Source organism: Cucurbita pepo, chromosome 20, assembly GCF_057944985.1.
Source record: "Cucurbita pepo subsp. pepo isolate OVF chromosome 20, ASM5794498v1, whole genome shotgun sequence".
NCBI lineage: Eukaryota > Viridiplantae > Streptophyta > Magnoliopsida > Cucurbitales > Cucurbitaceae > Cucurbita > Cucurbita pepo.
In genome coordinates this window covers 9761437-9778184 of record NC_141817.1, presented here as the reverse complement: position 1 = coordinate 9778184, position 16748 = coordinate 9761437, and the positions used below count along the sequence as shown (strand labels likewise).

The 16748-nt window shown below is 32.7% G+C and overlaps 2 protein-coding genes across 2 annotated transcripts; both read right to left on the bottom strand.

The window, feature by feature from the left end:
• Nucleotides 1-2308: 2308 nt before the first annotated feature.
• On the bottom strand, nt 2309-3547 carry LOC111784525 (dof zinc finger protein DOF2.1-like). Its single transcript, XM_023665196.2, has 2 exons — nt 3444-3547; nt 2309-3313 (listed from the first exon to the last, which is right to left on the bottom strand). The coding sequence occupies exons 1-2, from the start codon at nt 3468-3470 to the stop codon at nt 2534-2536; spliced, it is 807 nt and encodes a 268-aa protein (XP_023520964.2). The 5' UTR covers nt 3471-3547; the 3' UTR covers nt 2309-2533.
• A 7913-nt stretch (nt 3548-11460) lies between these two features.
• Nucleotides 11461-15447, bottom strand: RPL9 (ribosomal protein L9). Its single transcript, XM_087120361.1, has 6 exons — nt 15207-15447; nt 14947-15074; nt 13538-13583; nt 13109-13206; nt 12985-13032; nt 11461-11669 (listed from the first exon to the last, which is right to left on the bottom strand). The coding sequence occupies exons 1-6, from the start codon at nt 15351-15353 to the stop codon at nt 11549-11551; spliced, it is 588 nt and encodes a 195-aa protein (XP_086976487.1). The 5' UTR covers nt 15354-15447; the 3' UTR covers nt 11461-11548.
• Nucleotides 15448-16748: the final 1301 nt, after the last annotated feature.

Genomic DNA, 16748 nt, shown 5'->3' with positions numbered 1-16748 from the left:
TATTGTCTGTTTTGACTTGTTACGTATTGTCGTTCAATCTCATGGTTTTAAAATGAGTCTATTAGAGAATCAATTGGACTAAGAAATAGCTCAAACCCTAATGCATGGAGTTATGATCTCTTTCTTCTATGATTCTCACTTTAAATCGCGTCCACCAATTGCTTCTCTTAGCTCCACTAAGTAAAACCCTAAGGCTTAGCAACGAAGGAAGGTGATATGGAAATCACTACAAGGAGAGTAAGATTCGGATTACCTTATTGATCAAATATCTCAAGGCAAGAACATTGTTTGAGATTCGAATCACTTCACAAGCAAGATTGATCATGTCGAGCTGGAATGATTTTACATGCAACCTAAACTACATAAAATTGCAAAAAACTTAGCCATTGGCTAAAAAAAAAAAAACACAAATGCTTCTTTTACTATATTTTCTAAGTCTACTTGCAAATACAACCTACATGGCTTTATATAGACTCAAAATGAAACTACTAAAGACATTCCAAGAGTTGTAACCGTAACGGTAATTGTAATTGTAACCTAAAGTAAAAAAAAAAATATTAAAATACATTAATGAAATACAATAACTCTGAATTACTCTAAATTGTAATCCACCCAAAATTTATAACATGAAACTTTATTCTTCTTCGATATGGCATGAATTGAAATATCTTTTGATAATTTCAACAATACTTTCTTCACACCTTCATTGAAGTATTCATATCAGAACCGAACATCTTAGGATCCTTAATCCCTCCAAACCTATTAATTAATTAGTTTATTATTATTATAATTATAGTTAAAAGAAGACAATTAGATTGAAGGAGACAGTGAGAAGACAGAGGATATAATTTAGTTGGAGATAAGGTGAAATGTCAACATTGAGAGCTACTTATGTTTGGAATAAAACACAAACATCATTATTCCTTAGATTTAGTTCTCTCATTTACGACAAAATCTGAGATCTTCCAGGTTTGACCATCAATTGTTTCACATTTTTAGTTTGATCTAATTACTCGAGCCAAATTCAATTAATCTTCAAATTTTACGTCCAAATAAGTGCCACTAAATGACGAGTCAGAGTAGTCGAAATAAAAAATAACAACGACAAATACTTGTTCATCTCGAGGAAAAAAAGTTTGAATCTCAAACCTTTTGATCGTCGTACACATTTTATGCTAAATGAGTCGTCATACTGAATTTGACAATAATAAATTGTATTATAGGTAAAGTAATAGAGAACGTTGAGATTCGAACATAAGTGACAGTAGATATGTTCGTATGACTCGATAACTCTACCAACATAAGCAGTGTTCGAGAATTTAGATCAATAGTAAAAAAAAAAAAAAAAAAAAAAAAAAAAAAAAAAAAAAAAAAAAACTCCCCCGTCAATCTCGACGTTTCCTTGTAACTCATTCTTATAAAAAGCACAAATTTGCAGTGTACCAATTATTGGAATATTCATACATTTATTATTATTAGTATTATTATTATTATTTATAATGATTATTATATAATATAAATTATATATATATTTGTTCTGACAAATAGTTTCTGACAAAATCCTGAGTTGGATTTTGTGCTGCTGCTCATTCTCTTCACTCTAAATCCCAATGCCTTTCATTTTTTTTATTTTCTTTTATCAATTTCTATAATTTCACTATTTTTGTTATTATAATTTTTTTTTTTTTTTTTTTTTTGGTTTACTACCTTCCTAAATTATATAAAATATTTATAAACTTCTTACTTTATTTTATGTTTAAATGTTTAAAAATACACAAAAGTATCGATAAAGTTAATATTTTTACCGTTACGAGTGTTCGTGGGTTGAATTGGGTCGAATTGATAAATTTTTTAGACCCAACTCAATTGTTATTAAATAATGAACTCATCTAGATCCAACCATAGATTTTTTAAGTTTGAATGGTTCGGGTTGTTCGAGTCAATTTATTCAAATTTTTACTTTAAAAGTAAGACGTTATTTATTTTTAAATATTATTTATAGATCTCTCAAAGAATAATTATAAAATAAATATATGTATATATATAATTACTTAGGGAGACAATTAGACGACGAATTATCTACTTGGACATAAACAATCATGACTTAACATTTCCTTTGAACGAAAATATTTCATACACGGACATTATGTAACGACCCTAGTTTTCTATTAACCTAAAGTCATTGGATTGCGAGATCCCACCTCAATTGAAGAGAACAATATTTATAATTATCATAAAAAATTATAAAAGATAATTAAAGAAATTAAAGAAGCAGACATAAAAGAACAGAGATTTGAGACATTCTGACTAAACAACAAACAGAAGAAATATCACTCTTGTTGTCGATAACGATCTCAACGGTCAAGAGATGTCGGCTACAATAATCCGAAGGCCACACCACTAATTATAAAGTAATTAACAAAAATTAATTAAAACTAATAACACATAATTTTTTTTTTTAATACAAAACTTAATTCCCCAAAAAAAAAAAAAAAAAAAAAATTAAATAAAACCCACTAAAACTATTAGAGTATTACATGAGTGGCGTATTGAGAAGACCATGCCATGAAGAAACATTATTATTCCAGCTCTCACGAACACCTCCAGAATCAAAATCCATACCCATCATGTTTGAATCTGTTGAATTGTTGTTCATTTGCCAATTCGGGTACCCCCAAAGCATTCTACTTTCCTCGCCCCCGCCCCCGCCTCCTAATACCTCTTGCTTCGTTGTCGTCACCGTCGTCGCCGTCGCCGTCGTTGTAACATTGCCATATTGATGTTCGTACGAGTGTAATCTTTCGATTCCTCCTCCCATGTTATTGTTGTTGTCGTTGTCGTAGTACACAGGTTGAGAATTATATCCAAATCCGTTAAAAACGGAGAAATCAAAGTCGTTAAATGAAGAGGGTCCAGTCCCAGTCCCGGTCCCGGTTTTGTGAAGTCTGGCGAATGCGAGACTGAGATCATTGGCTTGGTGATCGTAAGCCAAGTGAGGTAGGGCGGGGACGGGAGAAGCAAAGGGATGGTCTTGGGGTTTCTTAGAGGAGGCAGCGATTGCGGAGGACGAGGAAGAGGAAGAGGAGGAGCGTTTGTTTTTACGACAGCCACCGCCGACGGGGACGTTGCGGAGGGTGCCGCCTTGAGTCCAGTAACGGCGGCAGGATTTGCAAAAGTATCTAGGTTGAGAGAGGCTGTAGTTGTTGTAGTAGCAAAATTTGGTGTTGGTTGAGTCACATCTTGGGCATTTCAAGGCTTGCTCTGGCTGTGGCCTTGGCTTTTTGGCTTGCTCCTTTGAATTTGTGTCAATTTGCTGTGAATAATTATGCATAGTGTTAGTACTCATAATCAAGGAAAGTTTGAATTTTGAAAACAACCCAGAAATTATAACAACACGAAGAACACGAAGAACATGAAGAACGCGAAGAACACGAAGCAATTACCTGGTGAGGAGCAGTGGGAAGATCCATGGATGAACTGAAGAAGAAGAAGAAGAAGAAGAAGAAGAAGAAGAAGAAGAGTAAAGGGAATGATGAGAGGAAGGGAAGAAGGGTAAATATATAAAGCAATGATAGGAATGGAAGAATCTTTTTTTATTATTATTTTATTATTTTTATTTAATTTGTTAATATTTTTATAAATTTGCAATTTGGTCCCCACTTTTGCACTATATTTTCCCAATGTCCCAAACATTCATTCCAATACAATCTCTTTCCCTCTCTCTCTAGGATCTTCTCAGTTGGTATTCTTTTGTTATTATTATTAAAAGACGAGAACAACAGACATTCTCCTTCCATGGAGGATTTAATATTCATTTTAATAAATAATATTATTAAATTACAACTATCCGTGTATACGCGCTTGGTTCGGTGAGCTTGGGTTCACAACTCAACCCGTAGAGAGTTGTGTTGTGTTGGGTTGTTGGATGCTTTTATTACTTATCTACGATACATGTTACATTAATAACTAAAATTTCATAAAATTCAAATATCACAACGCATCACTAACATTGATTTACAAACGTCAAATATTTTTATTCTCCATCTTAAAAATAGGGTTAGGTTGGGTTAGGTTGGATAGTAGCCTTATTTTCAGGTTGGTCGGGTTGACTCGACAAAGAATATATAGATCTATGAACTGATCCAAATTTTTTGATTTTTTAAAAATTCAACCTAACCCAAATCGAAAAAAAAATCTAACCCAACCTAGCACTTATGGTTTGGTTGGGTAGCATGAGTTAGTTGAGTTCTCGGGTCATATGAACATCCCTAATTACAACGTTAAATATTCATAATTTTACTAGACCACTCAACCATGATTACAAGTATTATGAAATGATGAAACAAACGAAATATATGAAATACATGCGAATTGGAAATCATGAATTAACTAAACTATCATGCTCGTTTAGATTATTACAAGACATTATTTAAGCAGAAAAAAAAATAGATCGATAAATTTGAAAAATTCATTAAATAGAAAATTTAAAAGGGAAGAATGAATTAAATATTTTTAAAATTAAAAAACAAATAAAATTATAATTTAGGGAGAAATATAAGATGAATAGGTCCCACATAGTATTATATTGAAATTGATTGATGAGAAGTTAAAATAGTTTGTTTGTTTGTTTGTTTGTTTTTATTATTATTGTTGTTGTTGTTTTATTGATTGAAAATGATGACGTGGAGGTCAGGTTAAAGACAAAGCAGCCAAACCATCTACATTGCCGCCAGGGTGGACATCCTTTGTCTTTCTATCCTCTATTTTTTTAATGCTAAAAATTATATTCATTTACCAAACTTATTCATCACATTTTTTTTAACATATAGTTACAATCTTATTTTAATAAAAAATAATTACAAGTGTTCAAATGACCCGACAATCTGACAAACTCGAATCACCTAATCCAAATCATAAAGATTGAGTTGGGTTAGATTTTTTTCGGTTTGAGTTGATTTGAACTTTTGAAAAATCAAAATTCCATACACGTGTTGACATTTTGTTTGGTCAAGTCAATCTAATCAATCAGAAAATAGGGTTATAATCCGATTCTATTTTGCCATATTTTTATAATTATTATAAAATTTCTAAATATTTGATATCTGAGTTTTATAATATTTTTTAGTTTTTAATATAATATATACATTTTTAAGATAATTAAAAAAAAATGAACCCAACTCGAAAATAGAGGGTTGGGTTGGGTTAGGTTGGGCTATGAACTCTATTCGAGTTGCTCGGATCATCAACTTAACCGTTCTGAACCCAACCCTACCCGTGTATACCCTTAAAAACAATGGTAACATAATTAACAAAGCCAAAAGATATTTAATTCGATAATTAACATATACTCCGTCCCTAAAGATGATGACGGTAAGCTTAGCCCCACAAGAGAAGTGATGGAGTTTGATTGGTGGGCTTTTTGTAAATTTTTTAAAACATTAATTATTTGAATATTTGGTAATATAAAAAAAGAAGTAGGACTGCATGCCTAAATAAAAAATTAAATGTTTACACCATAGTCCAAAATGTACTACAATCTCCCAATAATATATACTTCATTCCTTATTATAAAACTATATTATATACAAGCATGCATACTTTTGTACTTTCTGTTCCTATTAGTATCTTCCCACAAGATTTGATTTGAACTTATCTACCATCCGATATCAACTATTAATAAAATACTTTTTTTCTTTTCGTTTTTGAAAATCTAATGAGCAACCTTGCTCTGATACTAATTGTTGAATCGGGTTTTGCAAACTATCAGATGGGTATCGAACGGTACGTAGTAAAATATAAAATAATGTTATTTTTATATAAGAAAAAGAAGAACCGAACAGGTAGGAGATAAAGACGAGGAAGGGTATTGATATAAAGGAAGATGAAAATTGATGGGAGATAAAAAGGGGAATATATTCTTGATCATCTCTTTACGTTTAAAACTATGTGTGATATTATTGTTTGGACACACGATGAACCAAGGAATTTTCTTGGGAAATTCATTTTCAAAATGTGTTTGAGAGAAACAAAGTACGATTACTTTGGGAAAATGAATTGTACTTTCTACATATATTTAGGTTTTATATGATCAAATATTCACATAAATTATATAAAAAAAAAACTATATTATATTTTTATTTAATAAATATTTATTTTTTAAAAAGTAAATAGATGTTTTATAAATTAAGTCGGATTGGGTTCATTATTTAACCATGGTTAAGTTGGATTGATTTTGATTAAATTTAATGTTAATGTTTTTGGGAGATTAAAACTTTATAATATAAGATGAATAATATATGAGGCATGCAATCATGATAGATCTTGGTTATGATTACCATTTGAATCCCTATCATTTAATAAATATTATTGCTTTATTATTATATGCATATAATTAATTAATTTATACAAGATTTTCCATGTATGAATAGACAATCATGGGATTTGGGGAATGAAGATTCTCTTGGGTTTACAAAAATAAAAATTAAGATTAGATTGATTGTCTATTTTTATTTTTTATTTTTTATTTTTTGAAAAAAAATGGAATCTTTGAATTAACTAAGCTAGTTTAGTTTTGATTTTCATTCATTTAAAGACTAATTATGAAATAAAGAATGTTTTGTTCCCCTCTCAAACCAATGTGATAGTTACCTGCGCTCTTAACAGACCTGATCTTCTCTTGATCTATACTTGGAATATTGTACTATGGTTTCCAAATTTCGTGTGAATGACTATAAATGATTTGTCATCGAGGTTCTCTGCTACAAACGAGTTTTAAATTTTAAAAAATATTGTAATTTGGTTTAAAAATTTGTTGATGAAAATATTATTATATACTTTCAACCAATTATAAAATAAAAAAAGAAATTATAAAATTTGAAAGAAAATGAGATTAAAAAATTATAAAAAAAAATGGAATGAAAAGCAAAAATGAAAATAATGAATTAAATTTATAGTCTAATTTAATGAAATGAAAAAATTGGGGGAAAAAAAAAAGGAAATTACTAATTTGGAAATTGGAAAAGAAAAACAGAAAAAAGGGAAATGGAATGAAATAATGTAATAGGAAGTGTTGGAGATGGATAGGATGTGGTGGGGCCAGGTGGGGGAAAAAGAGAGGAGTGGGGCCCACACAATAGCACAGTTGACTGGTCAACAAACTTCCAGTCAAAGAAAACACAAATATAGATAAGAAAAAAAAAAAAGAAAAAAAAAATGATGGGGAAATGTGCAATAGGAGACAATCTCTATCCCTATCTCAGTCTCAAAATACATTATTCAATCTTCTGCCAAAAGCCAAGGAAGCTACCCTTTATGTAATTTCTCTACTCTCACAATTTTAAATCTAATTTTAAAAGAATACATAAATAAATAATATTATATATCACTGGGTTGGATTGATTGGTGACCCGAACCCCGACCCTAATAAAATTTACAATTCAACCCAATGCAATCCTGTATTTTTTGGTTGGAATGTTCGGTTGTTTTTTTTTTTTTTTTTATATATTTACTATATCTGTTACATTAATGACTAAAATATCAAACATACACTAATCACAAACACATCCGGCTGTAAATGTCAAATATTCTTAGTTTTTATAATGATTTTAGAATTAAGATTAGGTTGGGTTGTCACTCAATTTCGAGTATTTGACCGGAAGAAAGAAAGATATATCAACGTATGAACACAGTTATTTATACTCTCAAATTCTAAATATTTAAAAATTGGGTATTAATTTAAAGTTTTGAGAAATTTATTAAATATAAAAATGAAATTAAAAAGAATCAATTTAAAGGGCTAATAAACACCAAATTCTAATTTTGAGGACTTAAAATTAGAAAAATGGGTGGTTGATAAAAAGCATGTGTTTATTTAAAAGTTTAATATAATAATAATAATAATAAATAAATAAATAAATAAATAAATAAATAAATAAATAAATAATGAAATTTAGAATTAAGAAAGAAAAATAGGAATTTTGTGGGCGGGAAAAACGAGGAAGGAAGGAAGGAGGGGACAAAGGCTGAATGAATGGTCGGTGGGAGGTGGGGCCCACTAACTCACACGCATTACGTGGCATCACGAATATTTCATTTTACGAGGAATGGGAACACTCCATGGACCCCCTCCACACCTGATCTCACCCTCTTCTCCTCCCTCCACAAGCAACGTATCTCAAATATTATATTATTTTTAATTCCCATTTATTTTCGCCACGTGTTCTTTCTCTCTCTCTCTCTATGTGGACCATCACGTCAATCCACGTCATTCTTCCATTGCGTCTGGGTCCCACGCTCCATGCAGTTTCTTGTAACGGAACGGAACACCCGACTTTTCTGCGTAATCCGTTGTGGTTCCTTTTTTTTATTACGCAATTCCTGACACGGCGTCGTTTTATCTCTTACGGCTAACGGGTAAGTGGCAATCGTTGTGAAGACGTGATAGAGTGCATGTTATAATATTATAATTTTAAATTTAAACCTTAAAAAATTCGAGTAATTTTATGTTTTTTTATCCAAATATTTTTTAAAATTATTTTTATGTTAAGAAAAATGATAAAAATTAATCAAATTGATACAGCCAACTCGTTTAATAACTTAAGGTCTCAGTCGTAAGCTTTAAAACACGATGTTATACGACTCTCGGAGCTGATTTCAGCCCTCAAACTCATGTAACACTTTTCAATGATCGATCCTCAAGAACAAGCTTTACCAAGTTCCCTCATATCACAAGAGTCATGTAGTCAAGCTCTCCCCGAGCACATCTGGATGGAAGGAATCTCAAGGTTTAGGGATTTTCGTTATGCTCTCAATCATTCCTTTGTTGTCAATCGTATCATGATAAGATGAGGTGTGACCTCCACCATCATCCAACTCGATCTCGTTTCACAAGAAAATCCACTACCATGAAACTAGTTGACTATTCTTAATACCTCCTATATAGTCATATTAGCATGAGAGCGACTCCTCTGCCTCTCGACTATCGATATCATGTAGACTCCTACAATGAATTACCATAAGAGGAGCGACCCGTGCCTCTATTAACTACATGATATGCTATACGGTCCCTCGACCAATTTTTTAGTATGCTTAACCTTGTGGTTTAATAATGATAATAAAAAAAAGAGATTGAAAAAAATAAATTAGCATGCTTTACATTAAAATGAAAAATAATATTAAAGTGTATGAATGTCATTGATTAAATTCAAACTTTAAAAAAAGCATCACGAAAATATTGAACATTAATGTAACGTCAATTATAAAATATTTCAAAATTGACTAAGAGTAACTTTTAAAATATTTCAAAAAGCATAATATATTTTCCATACTATAATACATCCATTTCTTAACCTAGGACTTCTTTTATTTATTTATATTTTTTTTCTCTCAAAAGAATAAATATACGTTAATTATTGTTAAGCTCGGTTCATATAATAAAATAAACTTTTGACGCCATTCTATAGTTTAGATTCAAATTTAAAATTTTTAACGGTTAAACATTTTTTAAAAAACAAATTAGGGACTCAATTTATACAAATATAAAATTAAGGACTAAATTATTTATTTAACGAAAAAAAGGACCCTCATTGTTAGGGGTTTTCACATAACCCGATAACCGGATCAATCTAGACTATTCAATTCAAACTAGATTGAATTGGGTTAGACGGGTTGGGTTGGGTTGGCTTAACTAAACCACGTCTTGAAATTAAAAAAAAAATATATATTTTTATTTTTAAAATTTAACTAAAAGTTCAAATGTTTTTTTTAAGGGAAGATAAAAACCCAAATTAAAGAATTGGAAGGAAAACAAACATTAATTTCAAAAATAATTATTTGTTTTTTTTTTTAAATTATTTGTTTGGTTGTCGATTGTTTAGTCGGCTAAATTAATAAAAATACCCATAAACTATGTATTTTGTCGCAAAAATATTACTAAACTTTCAAAAGTTTCAATAATATCTTTAAACTTTAAAAAGTTAATTTTTTTAGAAATTTGAAAATATCCTTAATGTTTTAACGTTTATACTGTGTTTAAAAAAATACTCTAAAGTTTTAATAGTAACATTAACCTCCTTTACTATTATAAAAAAAAAAAATTAAAAAATATTCTTTTAGTCAACATAGGGACGAAAACTATCTATCGACATCTCATATAGATTATCTCCAAACTTTTTAATGTTACTTTTGAAAGTTCATGAGTATTTTTTTTAAACATGGTACTGATGGTAAGAATATTTTTGAACTTTTTAAAAAAACTTAGTTTTTAAAAAAAGTTTAAGGTTATTAATGAAAATATTGAAACTCACATTATTTTTGAAACATTTTTTGAAAGTTAAATGATATTTTTGAAACCTGTTTTAAAGTTCAAACGTATTTTTGAAACGAGGTACCGTCTCCTATTTTATTATTGTATATATATTTTTTTATTTTTTTTTTAAGTATAAGGGTTTTATTAAAAACTTTTGAAAGAAAGTGCAAAGGTATTTTTATTAATTTAACCTAATTTGTTTTAAAGTTATGGGAAGTTAGACAAATCCCGCTCAATCAGAAGTTTGAATAACTTGGTTATAAACCATCCACGATAATATGACATTGTCTATTTTAAACATAAACTTATAGTTTTGGTAGTTACCCAGTATGATAATTATCATCACTTATACACTAAGAATCCATTTCTTTCCCACGAACGTAGGACTTTGTTTGCACTTTTGATAACTACATAAAATTAGATCATTTCTTGCATTTTTTACTTTTATTTAATAAAGAATTGAGTAAAATGCACGATCTATAGGGTTTACTACTTCATGATGTGTGTCTGTTCACCAAAATCATGTCTATACCTGCAAAGGCTAAAATAGTAGTAACTTCTTCCTATTCAGGTTATATCTATCAAAGTCGTTGTTGCCTAATCGTTTTTAGCTTATAACATTGTTTTCTTCCAAAAGTTTTCAACATATTTCCTCGCTTACATTTTCCTAAAACACTTCTCTCAACCGTGACTCGAGACTCGAGCATACGCTGTCATTGTCCAGAAAGTCCAAATTTCTCACGACTAACTTGTTCGTTGAGTTAGAACAAGTGCTGCACAATCCTGTTCCGCTGCCACAAGTGTGCAATTGTGACACTTATGATCAAAGTGAATATTTATACCATTATGGAAATGCAGGAAGGATTGTTATCCCTAATAAAGTGTGAATCATATGAATGAAAACAAAATTCATGTCGAAAGAACCTGGGTTAATTTGTAGGAATAGTCTTTCATCTTAGAAGAAATATAAAAGAAATAGATAGCGTGACTACATCAAAAGAGATGAGTCACATCAAAAGAGATGTACGAAAGATTTCGAAGCCATCAGTTGGTGAATCCTAGACATAGGCCGTTATATTAGATGGGAAACCACCCGAAATCTCAAATGTCCTCTTAAAAAGACAACCATAATTGAACAGTTTATGAGAATATGATTGAAATGATGAACTGCAAAACGATACGATCATTTACCCTTCAAAAAATTGTGGCTGCTACATGAACTTCTAAAATCTGGAAATAATTTCAGTTGGCAAATACATTCACTCTAACTCGTGCAGTAACTTCAGGGTGAAGCTTCAGCTCTGCAACATATTCTCCTGTTTCCCTGATCTCTGGAAGATCAACGATTCGCTTGTCGATATCCCTGCACATAATTCAATACTTAAATCAGAGGGAAAACTTCATGAATTAGTTGAAGAGTTCGAGATACGGTGTGGATATATTCTCAAAACTTTTAGTTCGAAAAGATCGAGCTTTGATTCTATGGTGTCTCGAATGTGACTACCACGAAACGCCTCAGCTATTTCAGCAATTGTCACTGTCCAGCCATCTTAGAAATGAAAAGTGCATTTGATAGATAGATTAATTTCCTCTTATTTGCTTAGTTTGTTGTTCTATTGGGGATGGCTTGGATACTTATTTTGAAAGGATTGTTGGTGAGCAACAAGCTACTTTGCCATATGTTTCTTAGCTTGCATCATCTTTTAGCTGTGAGGTTGCATTTCGTGGCCTCCGTTTCACCATCCTTGGGTAACTTCCCTTCTGTCATCTTAGGTTTCCAAAGTTCATGGTCAAACTGTGCGATCCCACCGCACATCGGTTGGGGAGGAGAACGATGCATTCTTTTTGAGGGTGTGTAAACCTCTTCCTAGTAGACACGTTTCAAAAATCATGGGGGAAGCCCAAAAGGGAAAGCCCAAAGAGGACAATATCTACTAGCGATGGGCTTGGATTTTACAAATGGTATTAGAGTCAGACACCAGACGATGTGCCAACAAGGACGCTGAGCCCCGAAGAGGAGTGGACATGAGGTGGTGTGCCAGCAATGACGTTGGGTCCCGAAAGGGGTGGATTGGGGGGTCCCACATCGATTGGAGAAGGGAACGAGTGTCAGCGAAGATGCTAGGCCCCGAAGGGGGGTGGATTGTGAGATCCTACATCAGTTGGAGAGGGGAACGCAACATTCTTTATAAGGGTGTGTAAACCTCTTCCTAGTAGACACGTTTTAAAAATCTTGGGGGGAACCCCAAAAAGGAAAGCTCAAAGAGGACAATATCTGCTAGCAGTGGGCTTGGGTTTTACAAATAGTATTAGAGCCAGACACCAGATGATGTGCCAACAAGGAGGCTGAGCCCCGAAGAGGAGTGGACACGAGGCGGTGTGCTAGCAAGGACACTGGGCCCCAGAGGTGGATTGGGAGGTCCCACATCGATTGGAGAAAGGAACAAGTGTCAGCGAGGATGCTAGGCTCCGAAGGAGGGGTGGGTTGTGAGATCCCACATCGGTTTAGAAAGAGAATAAAACATTCTTTATAAGGGTGTGGAAACCTATCCCTAGCAAATGCATTTTAAAAACTTTGAGGAAAAGCCCAAAAAAGAAAGCCCAAAGAGAACAATATCGGTTAGTGGTAGGCTTGGGCGGTTACATTTCCGATCAACAAAAGTAAATAGATAAAGTACCTCTGAAGTTGTGCCTTGATGATATCAACAAGATCCTGTGCCGTGACTCTGCAAAAACAAATGCATTTGAGTAGGCATAATAAAAAGAAAAACGGCCTCATAATACAGCTAAAACCCGACTCACGTTCCGAATATCTGTTTTCCTTTTCCACCTTTTCGCTTCACCTTGAAAGCTCCAACAGTTTCGAAAATCAGAGCCAGTTGCTGAGCCTCCTCCATTACCTGACAAGTTCATTACCATTTGAATAAATCCCCATAGAAAAGGTAGAAACAGTCGAGAAAACAAAATCTCTCTTCTTCCTTATAGCATATGGGTATAGAATGCATCCAATGGACAGTCAAATTTTCAATAAATAAGCATGAGCATCGAGCACGCACTCGTTTGGAACGTATGGATAGTAGTAAAACATGTTCATAGAAAGCACTTAATTGGTCGTTCCAAAAATTGTTATAGAGGAAGTGTCTCGTTCGTTTAATCCTTCGTTGTTGATTCTAATAACAAAAACTATCTCGAAATGTCCGATCAAGAAACAAAAGGAACGGATTTGTTTACTCGTTTTTTCTCAGCTTCGATTCGTTCCTCTTCAATCCGCATTTCCCTGAGAAAAATAAAGATCAATCCCATCAAATTCAATGAATGTGCATTAAACAACATTACTAATCCATAATCATTAATCCTTTTGATAGATATCACCATGCTGTTTCGTTTGAAATGACAATTTTGTGAAGTGTTATTGCTATTCTCATTAAATAAGCAGTTAAAGCAGAGTGTCAATACACGTTAGATTTCAATAACTAGTTCAACACATTCAGCAACTAACAAATATGTTTTTTATTTACATCCTCGTTCAAATGATTAGCCGAAAAAGGCACGAGTTAATGGACCTCGAATAAGACAATTGATCCTGGGGTCTCCATAAGCATATCAGCTATCTGATATGTAGCAAAGATGGTCTTCAAAAGAATTTTCATTTCATACCATCCGTTCGAGAAGCTCAAGCAGTATAGTACGACTGTGAAAACGACAAGGCCGTATGGTCCCTGCCTAGAGACATTGAGCAATTTTACTACTAAATCTATCTTTACCAGCCTTACAAGTAGATCTACCTTCTTGAAGGTTACCTTGGAAGATCTGATTTGGAAGTTCAAATATCTTAAAAAGGTTGAACTGTTTTTTGTGGGTCTCTATCATATAGAAGCTTACTGCAAAATGAGGTAGGTAGCTTTCGGTAATTAGAGAACGGTTTAGAGATTTAGTCTCCTAATTCATGGATACTCAAGCTAAGCTTCAAAGGAAAATCCCTGAACGTTGCCCTGCTCGACCAACTGCTTTTGTTATAGGGTGAATGATACTCAAGATCACATTCCCTGTGAGATTAAGGGTGTGAAAATGAAACTCAAGATCACATTCCCTGTGAGATTAAGGGTGTGAAAATGAAACTCAAGATCACATTCCTTGAAGCCCTCTCGGGTTGGAGCTTAAAGTGTAAGGCAAGGGTTTCGTAGAGTTTGTGCATCATATAGTTTCGTAGAGTGGTCCTCTTTCGGGCTTCCCTTAAGGCTTTAAAATGTGCCTGCTAGGGGGAGGTTTCCACATCCTTAAAAAGAATGTTTCGTTCTCCTCCTCGACTGATGTGGGATCTCACATGAACAGATAAAGACCATTTGATACTTTGTCCTCGAAATACGATTTTTAGTCATAGTTACACACTCCATCGACCACAATGAAGCTACTAGACTCACACCATTCATCAGCTACACAAATTTAGTTCAAAACATTCAATCAACAACCACTCACCAACCCCTCCTGAGTAGCAAACATTTAATCGACCCTATAGCAGCTGAAACATTGAAATTACAGAACAGTTCGAAAATCCCTTTTGAAACTCAGTAAATTCATTTGCAATAGTATAACTTCAAGAACAGAAACCTAGAAATTAAAGGGATTATGTAACACATTACTTGAGCAAAACTGGAGTGACAATCTGAGCCTTCCCCATAGGAAACAGATAGTTTCTATAATACCCAGCCTTCACGTCAATAAGTTGCCCTTTCTTCCCCAGCTCCGGCACATCCTCCTTCAGAATAATCTGCCCCAATCCACACACAGCAGAACCAAATTACGATTGCAGCCATTCACAACCAACAGATAGAACGAAAGAGAAACGAAAGCAGCCATGGGATTGGGGAGGAATTTGAAAAGCTATTATTTGGATCATTACCTTTCGCGACTTCGTGGCTTTCTTTTGGGCGACAACCACCAGGGCGGTTCTTCCATGAGAGAACTTGGCGGTTTCTTCGAAGCTTGCAGCGAAATTTGGAAGACCCACGGAAGATCTCCATGAGAGAGCGGTTGTGAGAGAAGCCATTTCGAATTTTCAGGCAATGAAACGCCTCCCACCCACTTCGCAGTTGTTTCTTGTTTTTATATCGTTGCTGCTGCAATCTTATCTGTAGAGCGAACAGGTAAGGATGGCCACAGACGCAGACAATGTATCATATTTCATCATACAATTTGGGATAAATTTAAATTTTCATCTCATCTTTGGAAATTTGAAGCTGCGCTACTTTTCCCAATTACTCTTCCTTTTTGTTGATGAGTTATGTAAGCTCAATTATTCAACCATTTCACTTCTATCATATGCTTCAACATTCAACAACACAAACCTACTCTACTCATGTTTCTTGGAGTGTTTATAAAAATTTGATAACACCAATCCATCCCTCTAATTAGAATTGGGATTGGGCATTTCTAATTTCTTTAAAACTAGATTGGGATCAACTTAATCTCGAGTGGAATTTATTATTACCTTTAAAATATACATTTTTTTTACTTATTATACGCTTATAAACGTATATTTATTTTACTTTCTATTAATTTCATAATTACTTTTTTATTATTTATTTTCAAACCCGATAATTTTTCAAAACATATATTGGAATGGAGTTATAAATGATGAAAAAAATTTACTAGAGTTTTACATGTTCGGGGTTGAGTTGAGGGATTTTTTTTTTTACTCAACTCAAAAATTGGTGTTGGTTGAATTGGTAACCCAACCCAAACCAAAACTTGTCACAACCCAACAACCCAACCCAACCCTCTATTTTTTTACCCAACTCAAAATTTCGTGTTGGTTGAATTGGTAACCCAACCCAAACCAACCCAAACCAAAACTTGTCACAACCCAACCCAACCCTCTATTTTCAGGTTGGGTTCGGTTGTCAATTTTTTTTTTAAAATTTTATTATAAAATTTTATTAATCCCCAATTTGTAATTATTCGGACTCAATCTTAAATAAAATATATTACATAAATCAATAAAAAAAATTATTAATCCAACATTTATAATTATTCGGATTCTATCTTAGATATTACACAAATCAATCTATAATTATTCACACAAAAAAAAAAATGTAGTGTTAGTTCATTTTTGTAATTCTCTTCTACTTGAATGTCACGAAATACTTAAAATTTTCAATTGTGCGTCTAATAAATCTTGACCTATTAACATTTTTCAAAATTATCAAATTTATTAGATACAAATTAAAAGTTATCAAATTTATTAGATACAAATTAAAAGTTAAGTTACTACTAGACAAAAAAAATTAACACTCACGGTAACAAAAAGTTCATCGATACAACCCTACCTTGCTAAGGCCATTTTTACTTTGTTCTCAACAATTCTCACCTCTAGGGAAGGAGTTCGGGTTGTGTCTTAGTTCTAGTGTGGCTGATCATTCGAAAAGATCAACTAAGAATCATT

What these genes read in the sequence shown, in the direction of transcription:
- RPL9 (XM_087120361.1), bottom strand. Translation starts at nt 15,353, where the DNA reads ATGGCTTCTCTCACAACCGCTCTCTCATGGAGATCTTCCGTGGGTCTT. An exon ending in AAGCCACGAAGTCGCGAAAG is followed by an intron (nt 15,075 to 15,206) that starts GTAATGATCCAA and finishes GGATTGGGGCAG; the next exon opens with ATTATTCTGAAGGAGGATGT. An exon ending in TCGAAGCTGAGAAAAAACGA is followed by an intron (nt 13,207 to 13,537) that starts GTAAACAAATCC and finishes TGAACTTGTCAG; the next exon opens with GTAATGGAGGAGGCTCAGCA.
- LOC111784525 (XM_023665196.2), bottom strand. Translation starts at nt 3,470, where the DNA reads ATGGATCTTCCCACTGCTCCTCACCAG. An exon ending in TTCCCACTGCTCCTCACCAG is followed by an intron (nt 3,314 to 3,443) that starts GTAATTGCTTCG and finishes AATTATTCACAG; the next exon opens with CAAATTGACACAAATTCAAA.